The sequence below is a fragment of the Vulpes vulpes genome, chromosome 2 (genome assembly GCF_048418805.1).
Source record: "Vulpes vulpes isolate BD-2025 chromosome 2, VulVul3, whole genome shotgun sequence".
Lineage (NCBI taxonomy): Eukaryota > Metazoa > Chordata > Mammalia > Carnivora > Canidae > Vulpes > Vulpes vulpes.
The window spans coordinates 109,069,403-109,086,074 of record NC_132781.1 but is presented as its reverse complement, the minus strand read 5'-3'; the positions used below and the strand labels follow the sequence as shown (position 1 = coordinate 109,086,074).

The 16,672-nt window shown below is 42.1% G+C and overlaps 1 protein-coding gene and 1 non-coding gene across 2 annotated transcripts in view; both read left to right on the top strand.

Moving 5' to 3' along the window:
• The first annotated feature begins 261 nt into the window (after positions 1-261).
• DHTKD1 (dehydrogenase E1 and transketolase domain containing 1) overlaps positions 262-16,672 on the top strand; it is a 51,425-nt gene continuing 35,014 nt past the window's right edge. Inside the window, exons 1-2 of the mRNA XM_026016577.2 lie at positions 262-676; positions 14,071-14,226. Coding sequence (XP_025872362.1) covers positions 520-676; positions 14,071-14,226 — 313 coding nt within the window. The 5' untranslated portion in view covers positions 262-519. The remainder of the gene's footprint in view (positions 677-14,070; positions 14,227-16,672) is intronic.
• Positions 15,395-15,501, top strand: LOC112908385 (U6 spliceosomal RNA). The gene has a single exon (XR_003232917.1). It is a non-coding gene; the product is annotated as a U6 spliceosomal RNA (small nuclear RNA).

Sequence of the window (16,672 nt, the reverse complement as noted above, 5' to 3'; positions counted from 1 at the left end):
CTCCACCCTCAATTTTTCTTAAGAAAAAAAAAGGAGCAATATTGATTTTTCTGGATCCTTCACACGACCTTTCTTACGTCCCTTGGTCTCAGTCCCTCTACTTTTTTTTGCACCCTGTCGTTGATTTTCCCCTTCGTGTCTGTGGTGGTGCTCCGGGGCTTGCAGCAGGAGGGTGGAGGGTGAGTACTCCTGGCGGGATTCCCTGAAATACACGGAGATAACGAGTTTCGTGCGGGAAAGCAGAGCTCGCTCGGCTGCACACTCCCGGCTGGCTCAGCCTCCAGGACCGCACAGGCCCGCGGGTCCCGGGACGTGGCCGCGCCCCTCCGGCCGCTGGCCTGGATTGGCTGCCAGGGCCCGGCCTCTGACCAATCAGACGCGGGGGCGTTGTCCCGGGGGCGGGGCCCCGCTTCCCGCCTCCAGCGCTGCGCCTGCGCGGGTTCCAGGTGCCCAGGAGAGCCCCCGCTGGCTCCCGGCGGCTGCTGCCTCTCGTCTTCCAACCGGGGGTGCAGGCGGGACATGGCCGCGGCCGCCGTGACAGCTGCAAGACGAGGCTTCTGCCGAGCCCCTCCGCTGCTCCTCCGGCGCGGATACCAGACGGAGAAGGGAGTCTATGGCTACCGGCCGAGGAAGCCCGAGAGCCAGGAGCCCCGGGGCGGCCTGGCGCGCCCTCCAGGTCGGGGATGGAGCGGGGCCGTGGGTGCAGGGGCTGGGGCGGGGGGGGGCGGGGTCCTCCCAGCTAGGCCCGAGGTGGGGTGCTCCTGTGGGAGCGGAGAGGTCGGGCCTGGGGGTCTGCAGGGTGCGCTCAGGCGGGTGGGGGCGGGGGAGGGGGGCGAGGGCGGCAGGTGTGGGTGTTGTCAGGGTCGGGGTCGGGGTCGGGGTCCTGGTCTGACCCGCCTCGGAACTGGGGAGCCCAGGGCTCGAGGCCTCGGCGTTGGTGCCGCGCCTGGGCGATCTTCCCCTCGTTCCTGTGCGGACTGGTTTTGCGAGGTCTCGTCTTTTCTGTTTCCCGTTGGATGTGAACTTGTGGGAACTTAGTTCTTTGCGAAGGCGGGGCTGCGGGGGAGGGGGAAGAAAAGAGTTCTCAGATCTCCCAGCTCCTGGGGTTTCCTCAAGGACGCATTTCCAGGGCCCTGTCGAGCAGACTGTAGGGTGAGGGTGAAGAGGGCAGTTGGCTGGTGGTCTTGGACCACAGCATGGTGTGAATTATTTGTCTCCCGGACCTAAACTAGCCTCTTAACTTAGATTTCAGAGTTTTAAACCCCTTTCTGCATTTAGGACTGTATTACTGGTGGTCTTAATGGATTAGGAGACATGAACATAAGTGTTTGAGACTTTCTCTTTGCATGCTCATGTGCAGGAGACCTATTTTGAGTATTTGGTTTATGCCGCAAAGTTGTCTAAATTTTCTTAAAAACAAAACAAAACAAAACATTTATTTGAGAGAGTGAGAGAGCACTGCTGGCACTGGGGAGTGAGGGGAGGAGCTGAGGGAAAGAATCTTCCAGCAGACTCCTCCTGATCCTGAGCCAGCCCCTCTGGTTCCCTGATCCTTGAGATGATGACTGAGCCACCCAGGCACCCCAAGTTGTCAATATTTAATCCTTACAGAATAGAAGATGAATACAGATTGATTATTAGAGGAAGACCATTTGGCATCTCCAGTCTAGTTATGAGATTAACAATGAAGATCCTCTTCATCATATAAGTACCCAAACTTTGAATCTTATATTACCCACTGGAACCTCAATATTTTGCTCTTGTCCTCAGGGGACATTTATAGCAGACCCGATTTCTGTCTCTTGGATGTAATGGGTGTTCTTTAGGGAACGCATTTTGGCCAACTGGATTGTTGTTAATCCCTTGAAGGTAGGACTCTTGGTGTCTTATTTCACTTTGCAAATTGAGTGTCAAGAATTTTACAAGTCAATTATTCTTAGACTTAAGTGTGTATTCAAATCACTTTGAATTGGTTTTTAAAATGTCAGCTTCTGGAGCACTTGGGTGGCTCAGTTAGTTGAACACCTGATTCTTGATTTTTGGCTCAGGCCAAGATCTCTGGGTGATGAGATCCAGCCTGAGGGCCCTGAGCTCAGAGAGGAGTCTACTGGAGATTCTCTCTCTCCTTCTCCCCCTCCCTACTGCTCTCTCAAATAAATAAATGGACAAACAAACAAATAAATTGTTTAAAATGCCAATTCCCAGGCCTCCCCTTATCCTACTATTCTAATTCAGTGGTCTGAGATCAGGTTCAAAAATATAGATTTTTATTTAGGCACCCCAGGTGATTCTCTAGCAGAAAATACATAGCCATCGATGGCCAAATGCTGTTATAAGTCATAAGGGATGTATGTGTAGGACATGTTTGACAATCTCTTCTTCATTTAAAATCATATTAGTGTGTGCTCAGTGTACAATTATTGTGATTTTGTTTAAGATTTTCCCTCACAATTGAGTCTCTATTTGATTTTTGTTTTAAGATTTTATTTTTAAGTAATCTCTACAGGCAACGTGGGCCTTGTTCCATCAAGTGAGCTGGCTAGGCCCCCCGATTCATTTTTTTTTTTTAAAAATTGATTGATTGATTGAGAGAGAGCGCAAGCAGAGAGATGGGGAGACAGGCATAGGGAGAGGGAGAAGCAGACTCTCCGCTGAGCAGGGAGTCTGACTTGGGGCTCAATTCTGGGACCCTAGGTTCATGACCTGAGCCAAAGGCAGACACTAAACTGAGCCACCCAGGCATCCCTATTTGATTCTTAATAACAACCGGACAGCTGAAAACTAAGCCTTGCTTTGGAAAAACCTGAGCCAGTGGTTTTTAACTGGAAGACTGTATCCAAATCATCTTGGGAGCTTTGAGCTGGTGTGGTGTGAAACATATTTCTGGGGTTGATTTTATATATAATCCCTTCCCTCCCCATCACCAGTAATGAATTTGCTCAATTGTAAGGTGCTTGATGATATTTGAAAGTTCATTACTGAGTCAGAACTGCAGGCCAAGGGTGGCCTCATGTGGTATTGGGAGGCAAGAATGAAATCAATGCCTGGAAACCATTGTTTGTTGCAGTCATAGGGTCTAGCTTAGGGAATTTTGTTGTTAAGGGCAATAATTTTCTTTATATTCTTATTTTTTAACTACTTTGAATAAAACTGAAGGGCAAGTGGGCCACTCTGTAACTTTCTTCAAAATTACCATTGCATGCAAGATCTGTGACAGGTTTTTCTTCTCTTCTGTTTCAGAATTTACTTCATTATTTTGTAGTGACTCTGTTTGTAGATCACGATCTCCTACTAGGCTGGGTAGGAGAAAGGGGGAAGGAGAGTTGGGTCTGTCACTTCCAGTAGCATCTCTCTGGCCAGAACTTGGTCACTATATATCTTCAAAAGAGACTGGCAAGCATAATTATTTTTCAGGGTGGCCAGGTACCAGCTAAAAATTATGTGGGGAAAATGCTGGAAAATAATTCATAATCACTGCACTCCACCCTTCCGGCCACTCAAATAACCTAAGCTTCCCATACATAGAATGTATTCATGTCTCTTCTCTTCCTTTCATTCTTGAAACCAGCTCAGAGTCTATTATCTCTGGAGAATGTACAGTCCTCTCTGTAGGACTGTCTGTGTCTTCTCATGATCGGGAATGTTATAAACTGCCATGCATCCCCTATTGACACATTCAGTATACAAAGAAAACTCTCATGTGGAAAAAGAAAGAATGAGAAACTTCAAGCAGTCACTGTTCAAACGAGTTATCAAATCCTGTTGGAGAGGAATGATAAAAGCTTCTTGATGTGGCTCCCTAGTAAGGTCACTACATTCCCTTGGCTCTGCCTTCTGCGTCTTCATCCATTGTCTTCTGGGGCCATTCTGATGTGGGCGTGGGGGAGTATGCCCTCCTTGGGGGCTGCACACCTTCCACAATTTACTTTATTTTGGTATAGTTGGGAGCCTGAGAGTTACTTTAAGGGTACTCAATTGCAGGGCTTTTTTTTTTATGACCGGAACTAGGATTTGTTTGGCAGTACAATTTTCTTTTTTCTTCTTTTTAAGGTTTTTTGTTTATTTGAGAGATAGGGGTAGGGGGGAAGGGGCAGAGGAAAAGGGAGAGAGAACCTGAGCAGACTCCTCGCTGAGCGCAGAGCCAGATGTGGCTTGACCCCAGGACCCTGAGACCATGACCTCAGCCAAAATCAAAAGCTGGATGCTTAACCCTACTGAGCTACCCATGCACCCCAGCAGTACAATTTTCTTATGACAGTCATAGGTTTGCAGTCTTTTTGCTTGTTGTCATTCTATGAGCAAATTGCCTTTAGTCAAAGATCTCATCTAGACCTACTTTTAAAGCCTTGAAACCTCTGGTCTTTTACTTACTGCTTCTGTGCTCTACCCACTCTAAACTTAATGGCGCTTACCTGAGACCCTCTAGAATAATAGTGGGAAGGCAACACCCTTCATTGGACCTTGAAGGCTCAGCTGGCTCCCATTGTCTAATAGTGAATGCTTTCTAGAAGGTACTGGAAGAAGAGTTTGTGTGTTCTCTTACCTCCTGCAAAGACAGCCTCTTCCAAACCACCTTTTTCTAAGTGCTTCTAGTTTCCCAAATTTGCCAGGACCTGCCTTCTAGGTCCAGAGGCCTCCCATTAGCAGAGCTAAATTTCCCTTTATCCTTTTTTTGCTCAGTCTAGCTTGACCTCATCTTTCTCCCAGGGCTTTCCTGAAAGTGACAAGGAACAGTGATCACCCACTACTAAGCCATAGCCCCGTGGACATAAAGTCTGCCTGCAGGATATCACAGGTGATACTTTCACCGCATGTTTTGTCAGATAGCATCACACAGTGCTCATTAGCTTTCTTGTCTGAAATGTCTGGTCCTTGACACCTGCTGCCTGACTGCTAAGCCAATGTCACAGGCATTTTAGGCTCTGTTAGGGTAGCAATCCACTGGGTACCAAATTATGTGTTAGATAGGATAAGTTCAGGGGCTATGTCAGAGATCTGGAGTAACAGTGACTTAAATTAAGTAAGATGAGTAAAGGTCTGAGCTGGGATGGCAGCTCTGCTCTGCAAAGTCATTAGGGATTCAAGATCCCTCTGTGTTGTTTCTTCACCATCCTGTGGGTGTTGCTCTCTACTCTGGTCCAGGATGGGTCACCACTGCATCCACAGTCTCCATTCACATCCTCCAAAAGGGGGAAGGAAAAGAGAACACCTCTCCCTTTCAGGGCAAGACTCAGAAGTTGCATACATCACTGCTGCTATATTCTCACTCATCAGAACTTAGTCACATGGCCAACTGGCTGTCTAGAAGGCCGGGACATATGTCTTTATTCTGGGTGGCCATATATTCAACTATCTATTACTAAGTAAAAGAAGGGAAAATGGATATTGGGAGTTGTAGGAGTCTCTGCTACAGACATATTGTAAAAATCTCGGGCAAGCAACCCACCTTCAACTTTTTCATCTCATACTAATTATCAAATTTGGAGCACTGTGTTTCTCAAAGCCTTGCTTTCTTTCTATTTTCACTACTGAGATCCTAGTCTCGGCTTTTAATTCTGGTCTGCTGCTGCTGCTGCTGCTGCAAAAAAAATAATAATAATAATTCAAATGTTCTTAACCAAGATCCACGGATCCCTATGGAAAAGTTTCAGAGGGTCTGTGGACCGTGAGCAACTCTGTGTGTGTCTATTTTTAGGAAAAGAGCATGTAACTTTTACTGAATTCTCAAAAAAAGAGATCCATGACTTTGAAAAGATAAAACTGCTAGCCTCACTGGTATTAAGATTTGTAGCCTAGTTCCTGTCTGGCACCAATCTTTCTGAAACATTGGTTTCATTGAGTCATTTTCTTAACTCAGATGTCCAAAGGCTCCACTTTGCCTCTCAGAATAAAATGCAGATTCTCTAGCTTGATAGTCAATGCTCTTCATTTTTTGTGACCCATTCTGCTTTCTTTCTTACCTCTCTCCAACATAAATTCCCCCACATTCTAGGCTTTATCCTATATGCCTTTCCACTGCTTACCCATCTCCATTCCTGTCTCCTCCATGACATCTTCCCAGACAATGCCTGCCTATCCTAATCTGAGCCACTTCAACTCTTAGTATGGGATGGACTAAGATGGACTTGGACTCTATTGAGGTTGTTGGTTTTTTTTTTTCCAAGATTTTATTTATTTATTCATAGACACAGAGAGAGAGAGAGAGGCAGAGACACAGGCAGAGGAAGAAGCAGTCTCCCTGCAGGGAGCCCGATGTGGGACTCAATCCTGGGTCTCCAGGATCATGCCCTGGGCCAAAGGCAGGCACCAAACATCTGAGCCACCCAGGGATCCCTCTATTGAGCTTTTTACGACCGAGTGCGGTTTTGTGTAGGGACCCATCATCTCAACTTGTAAAATTCTGCCTGGTAAAGATCTTGTCTTACATTCCTCCCAGCTCTACATTAAACGGAATACCTATTAAATGACTTATTCCCACAAGGAAATGGAAATATGATTCTGTACATGTAATTTGTTTGTAACATTTAGTGCACTTGAACTTTGGGTACACCACCATCATACCAAGTATCAAGAAAGGAAGCATCATACACATTGGGTAATATACTGTATTACTGTGTTTTAGAAAAAGTAATAATTTCTTTTTTACTGATGAATACAGTGAAGACTTGCTGGGTTTTTTCTTAAATCCCATTGAAGTGTGTGCTTATGGTCAGTTCTATTAATTAGAACAGGAGTACGTGGTTTAATTAATGCCTGCCAGTTGTCCTGAAAGGTACCCTACTGGTTGAGAAGAACGATTGAGTTGATGTGATGGATCACGTCACCTTTTTGATATTGGCAAAGTCAATCGAAGGACAAGCCCTACTGAAAATAGTTGCATGGCACCACCCACATCACCAGTGACAGTGCAGTGGGAAGACTTGTGATCAAAGTTATGGTGCCTCCCTCCTCCTCTTTGCCCTTCCTTCATCAGCCTTCTTTCTTCAAATATTTATCATGGCTGAAAATCAATGCTTGCATAGGACAACTGCATCATTTGCTAAGACTTCCATTACATTAAGGGTTTAAGGAGATATTGAATTTGCTTCTAGTAACCTCTTAGATGGCAGTGCTTTCACTAGTTAAAATTTGACCTATGATGAGTGTTCTTTGTAGCTGGTGATTAGTAACAGCTTGTACTTTAACCTCTGTAAACCTCAATTCAGGTAAACTTGAATTTACTTATGAACAATCCTACTTTAAATGGAGGAGCGCTGATTCATGAGTATAAATTTAATTATGGAGGATTTGGATCACAAAAAAATGGCAGGATTTAAGGATCAGCAGAAGATGGGAGCCATAGGATTCCAAACAGCACTGAGTGGTTACTGACCTTGCACTGAGCTTTAATAGTTGAAGTTGTGGGTATATTGCATATTAGAAATAACAGGAGCCTTTACTGGAGTCATGGGAAAAGTAGTTGAATAAAATCTTATTGCATTAGAGATTTTTAAAAATTTACTTAATTCTGGAGTACAAATGCAGACCAAAAAAGGCTAATGGCATTAGCTTTTGTACTTTTTTTTTTTTTTAAGTTGTCTCCATGATTTCCAGTTCTCTCATCCCTTTTGCCATTCTGGGCTTCTGTTTTCAATTTTTAAAAAAAAGATTTTATTTATTCATTTGCATGTGAGAGTTAGTGAGAGATAGAGAGAGCACACAAGTGGGGGGAGGGGTAGAAGGGGAGGGAGTAGTAGGCTCCCCACTGAGCAGGAAGCTGGATTTGGGGCCTAATCCCAGCACTCTGGGATCATGGCCTGAGCCAATGTCAGATGCTTAACCGATTGAGCCACCCAGACGCCCCTTCTCTTTTCAATCTTTGTTGTAGTATAATGGATAAAAGACTGAGTTGAAGTCAAATATGCTTGAGTTCAAATTCCAACTTCTTCACTATCTGGTCACATTTTGGAAGTCACATAACCCTCTTTGAGCCCCAATTAACTCTTCTGCAGATAAAGATACCTATTTCAGAGTTGTTGCAAGGGTTAGGTAAAATGATATGTGTGAGACACTGGCTACAGGGTGTAGCAAAGGTTAGTGCTCACTATCATTTTATCTGTGACCCTTATCTATCTTGGCAGTGATTTAGAAAGGATTGAGAGAAAAACAGGATCAGGACAAAGTGGGGGTTTGTTTTGTTTTGCTTTTTAGTTTAGTTTTTAAATTTTTTTCAAGAAAAATATCTGGCGAAATAAATTTATTTTATAAGATACTGTGTTTGAGGATATACTTCTGCCTTTGGCTCAGGTTAGGATCCCAGGGATCAACCCCTGCACTGAGCTCCCTGCTCAGCGGAGAGTCTGCTTTGCCATTTCTCTCTGCTGCTCTCCCTACTTGCTTGCTCTCTCCCTGCCTTTATAAATAAATAAATAAATAAATAAATAAATAAATAAATAAATAAACAAACAAACAAACAAACAAATAAAATCTTTCTAAAAAATGATATTATTAGTTTGGGGTGGAAAGAGAGGATATGATATAAAATGAACTCAGTTTCACAGCCTACGTCTGTGTTGTACAGAATATGGTACTCTGGTACAGAGTCTTAGTGTTAATGTGGTTATCTACGATGTTCCTAAGCTGAAGCTGGGGTCAGCCGTCACATTTTAATGGGGTTCAGAGGGACTCCAGTTATAACATTCTCATTCTTGGAATTTTCATGACTTCATAGATACCCAACATTCTCATTCCCACTTGCTATAAGGATATGTTGCCTTGAATACAAGAGACTGTGGATACTATCTAGATATTTTTGGGAAGAGGCTATTATGACCAGATGATGAAAAAGAACTATACTGACTTTAAATGTTAAGTTTAGTTTATCTGTCTATGTACTTCATAATGGTTAATATGAACCCCTTCTTCCTGAAAATAAAACATTCCTCATTGCCCCCACTGTGCTTGTTTGAGAATAAAGCAATTGATGTAAATATCCCTACAGTAATTTTTTTTTCATTCTCCTATTAGCTAAGGTTCTTTTGGTCAAAAGCATCAGAAACCACTGTGGCTCTCTAAAGCAAAGAGGGAACTTTATTTGAAAGATACGAGGGAATCTCCCAGAACTGAAGGATATGTGCAGCACCCAAGACTGGGGTGGAGCGGAGGGGAAGAAGACCAGAACTAACTCTAGGAATATTGGTAAAAGCTGTGTGTGAGCTCACAGGGCACAGCTGTTAATGTACTTAGCTCCTTTGCTACCCATAATGCGTGTTGGGGTCCTCGAGACCCCCCCTACATATAGAGATTCACCAGAAAGACTCATGGCACTCAGCCTATAGTTGTACTCATGGCTCAGGTTTATCACAGTGATGTAATAAGGATCTGGATCATAATGGAGAAAAGCACAGGAAAAGTCACCTCTGGAGGCACCTTTGTGCAGGCTTTCTCATGCTTTCTGTCCCATGAGAGGTGACACAGACTGCACTCCTCTTCTAGCAACACAAACACAGTAGTATATATACCCTGGAAGTCCATTAGCAACTTGGCCCCCAAGGTTTTTATTGGCAGATGTTCATGTAAGCATCCTCTGTGTGTGCCAAAATTCCAGACTTCCAGAAGAAAAGCAGGTGTTCAGTAGAAGCCATGTTGTTGGCACAAACAGGAGGCGTAGCGAACCACCCTTATCTCCCGAAACCAAGTCATAAATTCTGGAAAGATGAAATCGGGCCCACCTTGATTCAGGTGTCTTTGGAATCTGTGAATTGGGAAGGAGGCAGAATGGAATGTGGTAAACATGGTCTCAGGATCCTACTTTCTGGAATGAGAGGATGTGGCTTTCAGAAAGAGGGGCTCAAAGCGAGGAAGGAGCATCCACTGCAGCTCTTGTACTGTGTGTTTGAGGGCTCTGGAGAACTTTCATCAATGATGATTGTGGACTCTCTTATGATATGCTGAATCTCAGGACTTGATTCAGTTCATAACAGATGTTTCTTGAGCATCTACTATGTGCCAGTCTCTTAAACCAGAAGCATGCTTTCAGTATTTTCCATTTTGTTTTGAAGAAGCATGTGTCTCTATGCTGCTGTTTTCCCTATTTTCTCTGGCTTCTTAGTGATTGAAACATCAAATTAAATTCTTCTGAACTTCTATAGATAACCTAAGTGCTAAGTTGTTTGGATGGTATTATGCCTAACGTAAACATATGCATTTTTCTTTTACAGTAATCCTTTGGTTAATTTTTACAGTGATAGAAAGTTATTTTTATGAGGAATATATGTATTCAGTTGCTGTGCTCTCATCCTCTTGTCTTTTCACTATTTGCCACAAAAGTAATACAGGTGAAGCACTTTCATCCAAAGCATTTGAAACTAGAACGTGTTAGTTTCATGTTAATTTCAAAAAGGTCATTAAAGCAAGGAGTATGATAAAGGAATGAGAGATGCTTTAAATATTTTCACAAATATATTTATTTTTGTTTTCATATTTCCAAATATTTAAAAATAAGAGCACTTATGGAAGCAATCTGAATGCAACATTTCTCCAGATTTTTTTTTAAAGATTTATTTATTTATTCATTCAGAAAGAGCGAAGAGAGAGGCAGAGACACAGGCAGAGGGAGAAGCAGGCTCCATGCAGGAAGCCCGATGTGGGACTCGATCCTGGGTCTCCAGGATCACACCCCGGGCTGCAGGCGGCGCTAAACTGCTGCGCCACTGGGGCTGCCCCCATTTCTCCAGATTTTTATGATTTCTCCTCCAACATTTTATTTTCTCCCATAGCAACAGCCTTAGGTACAAATATACCTGATTCTTACAAGCATGAAGTCCATGGGTGGGGACAGGTGTACCAGGTATACTGGAGAAAACCCACTAACCAAAAGCTTTCAGAGTGTAGTAGGTGGCAAGTCAGTTAAATGGATACAATTTAAAGAGTTCTATGCATGTTCACTGTGGAGAATTTAGTAAATATGATTAGCAAAAAACCAAAAATCAGGAATTTTAATATAGGATAATCCCTAAGTTTTAGTCCATTTCCTTTACACATATGAAATATATATATACACATACATGTATAGAAATAATATAGATACTAATATTATGCTATATAGACTATGTAATGAAATATGTTTTATGTATTATACACATGTACATTTTAACAAAGAGCAGGCTCCTGCTATATATGCTGCATATAGTCTTTTTTCCTCCCCATACACTTAAGTTTCTCCTACAACATTGTTTTGCAATGGCTATTGGCAAAGGGAGATTAGTTGACAGCACTATGGCTTGTCTCTCAGAGGATGGGCAGTTTGCAGAATTAGAGGACCGATATAGTAGGGGAAAGTCTATGAGGAACAATAGGTACTTTCTCGGGGAGGGTGTGGTGATGAGTAGCTTCACCTCCTATTGTTCCCTGATGGAAAGCAGGTTCCAGTTAGGTCAGGGGTATAAGGAATGTTTAGGGAAGAGGGAGAGAATGCAGAGAGATTTGTTAATCTTGGAGCAGAATTCCATGGAATTCCAATGGAAGGATCTGGGAGGCAGAAAGGGAAGGGATATGGAATTGGATCTTCAAGAAGAAACCAGAGGGGGGCTCCTGGATGGCTCAGTACGTTAAGCATCTGCCTTTGGTTCAGATTATGATCCCAGGGTCCTAGGATAGAGCCCCATGTAGGGCTCCCTACTCAGCAGGGAGTCTGCTTCTCCCTCTCCCTCTGCCCGTCCCCCTGCTCATGATCCCTCTCCCTCTCTCTCTCTCTAATAAATAAATAAAACCTTAAAAAAAAAAAAAAAGAAGAGGAAGAAACCAAAACAATAGAAGGAGGGCCTGAGAGAAAATAGAGGGCCAGGATGAATATAGAGGTACAAGGGAGGAGAGGCCCCCACTCTCTGGCTCTGCCAGAACAGCAGTGGACATGTATTCTTTGGAGTGAGCAGCATGCTTTTATACCAACTCCTATGCCTTTGCTCTAAAGTAGCTTGAAAAGCCTGGTGAGCAGTTAAAAATGGGAGCAGTGATCTCTGTGAGCGGGTATAGGTTCACTAAGAGAATGTTTTCAACAAGGCTACTAATCTGAGAATGGTGATGATAACCTTACATGTTTACTATTGGACTTGTCCCACTAGAGATGTGGTTTTGTACATGTTATTAGAAGCTGTGGAAAGTGTAGGAGATCACCCAGAGAGAAAATAGATTGAGAAAAAAACTCTGAGCAGACGTGCAGAGCACTATTTTAGAGATGATCAAAGAAGTGGAACTCCCCACAAAATGACTAAGGTTGAGTAGCCGGTGAGGTAGGAGGAAGGCCAGGATCTTGCAATGTCACAGAGCTCAGGGAAGAATATGGGATTTTTTGTTTTGTTTTTGGAGGGTGGAGGGAAGGAGAATGTGGTTTAATTGTGTTTTATTTATTTAAATTCAATTAATTTACATATAGTGTATATTTAGTTTCAGAAGTAGAGTTCGGTATTCATCAGTTGCATTAAGACACCCAGTGCGATTCCATCACAGGCCCTCCTTAATGCCCATCATTCAACAACCCCATCCCTCCACCTCCCTCCCCTCCAGCAACCCTGTTTGTTCCCTATAGTTAAGAGTCTTTTATGATTTGTCTTCCTCCCTGATTTTGTCTTGTTTTATTTTGATCTCTTCCCCTATGATCCTCTGTTTTGTTTCTTAAATTCCATGTATGAGTGAGATCATATAATTGTCGTCCCCTGTTGACTTACTTCCCTTAGTATAATACACTCTAGCTGCATGCACGTCATTGCAATACTACTCAGCCATCAAAGAAAAGAAAAATGTGTTTTTAAGGAGTGGCCAGTGGGGAAAATGCTTTAGATGTGGTCTATCTGGATTTTAGCCATACATCCAAAAATTTCCTACTTTGTAGCACAGCAATTGAGAACTTCAATAGGGTTCAGAATAGAACCCCTATAGCAGTTTATATGACTACCCTCCAGACTGAAATAAATTCATTTACTGGGATTGTTTGATTAGTTTACTAGACATAATATGGAACCTCCTGTCGTATTAGTGCAAACAGATTCTTTACATATTCATTTCATCTCTATTTTTCCTGTGAGCCTGCATCAAGCCATACATTTGGCAATCCTCTGACTACAAACCCAAGCACATATGTAGCTTACTTCATTGCAATAAATGTTCATGAACGATAATTAAATGTTTCAAAATATGCTAATAGTTTTCCCTGGGTTCTAAGAATAAAAACAAACTGAAAAAAATGTTCAGAAAACATTTTTCATTTTTCATTTTCTTGTGTGCACTCAAGAGTGGATCTGCTCATCTTCAGGGATTTGCAGTCAGTCTGTAAGGCTGCCTTGATGAACTGAAGGTGAATTGAATGTAAGCATAAAGGAATTTTTTTTTCTTCAAAGTTTGGAAGACCTTTCATGTGGAAAAGGGAAAAAAAGCAATTTTGGGCTCAATATAAAATCACCAATTGGATTCACTGAGAGATAATGCCTCTCCTTTAAGCAGAGATGGAGGAACTGCACATTTAGGGCTTTATAAAGGAGATTTTTCTTTCTTTCTTTCTTTCTTTCTTTCTTTCTTTCTTTCTTTCTTTCTTTCTTTTTTATTTGCACTATGTGTGTGACAAGATCATTTTTAAGATCTTTTTCTGGTCTAAGATTTCATGAGTCTGAAATAACTGTGACCTGGGGCCTTTAAGAAATGGGGAAGGAAATGTAACATTGATTTTGTAGTTCTACCTATTTCTACTTTTTTATGTAAAATATTTAAAAATCTCAAATAATAAGAGGACTATAATTATCCCTAATCTCAGCATTTTAACAATTCTTTTCGATTTGAGGTGTTTCCTTTTACTATCTATCAATGGACATAGTTGTTTTACAAATGTGCGCTCATAGTTCTGTTCCCTTTTTTTTTTTTTCCAGTGTGTTTTCCTGGATTCTGGTAGTCTTTAATCCTGAGATATGGTGGGTGGAAGCAATGCATTAAAAATAAAAATGTTTTAGGCTACAAAGTCTTCTTCGAAAAATTGTTTTGTGTGTGGGGGGGGGGGGGCATTTCCTAAATTGTTTGTATTATTTTCTTTTCCATTGGAATTAGTTGATCATGGCCTTGCCAGATTGGTGACAGTATACTGTGAACATGGTCATAAAGCTGCCAAAATCAACCCCCTCCTCAGTGGACAAGCCTTGCAGGAGGATGTGCCTGAAATCCGAGCTCTTCTGTCGACCCTGCAAGGACCCTTTAATACCTCAGGTAAAGCTGGTTGAGGGACGCCTGGCAGGCTCAGCGGTTGGGTGGCTGCCTTTGGCTGCCTTCAGCTCAGGTCGTGATCCTGGGATCTGGGATTGAGTCATGCATCTGGCTCCTGAGAAGAGCCTGCTTCTCCCTCGGCCTGTGTCTCTGCTTCTCTCTGTGTGTGTCTCTCATGAATAAATAAATAAATCTTTTTTTTTTAAAAAAAGCTGGTTGACACTAGACTGTCCATATGACAGTTAGCTGCCAACATGAGGTAGAGCTCCTTTCTCTGTTCTTGAAGAATCCACATGTCCCCCTCAACACCCCTGGGGCTGAGGCTTCCAAGGGATATGAGCTGACAGTGAGGGGCACTTTCAAGCATTGTCTAAGAGGACCTGTCTTGAGGTTCTAGAATAGTCTTTCAGTAAGACCCATTTCTTCTGAGTTTGAAAACATATTCACCAAAGAAGACATACAAGTAGCCAGCAGGTGTATGGAAAGGTATTCAGCATTGTTCATCATCAAGGAAATGTAAATCAAAACCACGGTGAGATATTATCACCTCACACCTGTTAGAATGGCTGTTATAAAAAAGACATGAGATGACAAGTGTTGATGAAGATGTGGATGTGGAGAAAAGGGAGCCCTCATGCACTGCTGGTGGGAATGCAAGTAGGTATAGCTACTCTGGAAAACAATATAGAGGTTCCTCAAAAAATTAAAAATAGAAATACCATATGATCCAATAATCCCACTTCTGAGTATTTATCCAAAGGAATTGAAATCAGGGTCTTGAAGAGTTACCTGTACTTTCATGTTTATTGTGGCATTATTACAATAACCAAAATACAGAAACAACATAAATGTCCATCAGTGGATGAATGAATAAAGAAATGCAGTAAAGGGGCACCTGGCTGGCTCAGTTGGTAGAGCATACAACTCCTGACCTTGGGGTCATGAGTTCAAGCCCCACATTAGGCGTAGAGCCTACTTTAAAAAAAAAAGAAAGAGAATGCAGTATGTGCACAGAATGGAATATTATTCGGCCTTAGAGAAAAGGAAATCCTGCTATTTGTGACACCATGGATGAACCTTGGGGACATTATGCTAGGTGAAATAAAACCAGTTGCAGAAGGATGGATACTACAGGATCTCACTACATGAGGAATCTCAAGTAGTCCAACTTGTGCTAGCTTCAGCAGCACAGATATTAAAACTGGAATTATACAGAGGGGGTTAGAATAGCCCTTGCACAAGAATAACATGCAAATTCATGAAGCATTCCATATTTAAGAAAAATAATGAAATAAAATAGTCAATTCTTAGAACCCATAGAATAATGGTGCCCAAGGTTTGGGTATAGGTGGAAAAGAGAAGCTGTGGGTCAAAGGTACAAAGTTTCAATTATGAAAGATAAATAAGTATGGATATCTTCTATACAATGGGGCCTACAGTTAACAATACTGTATTTTATACTTAAAAATTGGGTAGAAAAGAGTTATTATGTTCAGTGCTCTTTCCACAAAATAAAACAGATTATTTGAAAAATGAATAAAAAATTGCAAGCCCTGAAATTAAAAAGAAAAAAGCAGTCAGACTCCCATTATGTGCCACTTTACATCTATCATGTCAATTCATTCTCATACCTACTTCCTAAAGAAGTTACTGCCATCTTTATTTTACAGATAGAACAGAAACTCAGAGAATCTAAGTAACTTGTAGCTAGAAAGTGGCAGAGGTACGGTGACAACCCACATCTGCTTCCATTCTGTAGCCTGCACCCTTTCTGCCTGTTTTCTTTCCCACCCTGGGAACTTAAACGAAGTTGGTGCTGGATAACCAGTCAGGATCCTGGGCTCCTACCTCATGTCATATTTTATTTTATTTTTTTGTTATTTTATTTTATTATTATTATTATTATTATTTTTTAAGATTTTATTTATTTATTCATGAGAGACATACAGAGAGAGAGAGAGGCAGAGACACAGGTAGAGGGAGAAGCAGGCTCCATGCAGGGAGCCTGATGTGGGACTCGATCCTAGGTCTCTAGGATTACAACCTGGGCCGAAGGCAGGTGCTAAACCACTGAGCCACACAGGGATCCCTATTTTATTTTTTTAAATTAAATTAAATTAAATTATTTTATTTTATTTATTTATTTTAAGATTTTTATTTATTTATTCATGAGAGACACACACACAGAGAGAGAGAGAGAGAGGCAGAGACACAGGCAGAAGGCGAAGCAGGCTCCATGCAGTCCCAACATGGAACTCGATCCCGGGACTCCAGGATCATGCCCTGGGCTGAAGGCAGTGCTAAACCGTTGAGCCACCCAGGCTGCCCTATTTTATTTATTTTCATATTTCTTTATGACTTTTAAACATTTTATTTTTAAGCAACCTCGACACTCAATGTGCGCTTGAACTCACAACCCCGAGATTGAGAGTCACATGCTCTTATGACT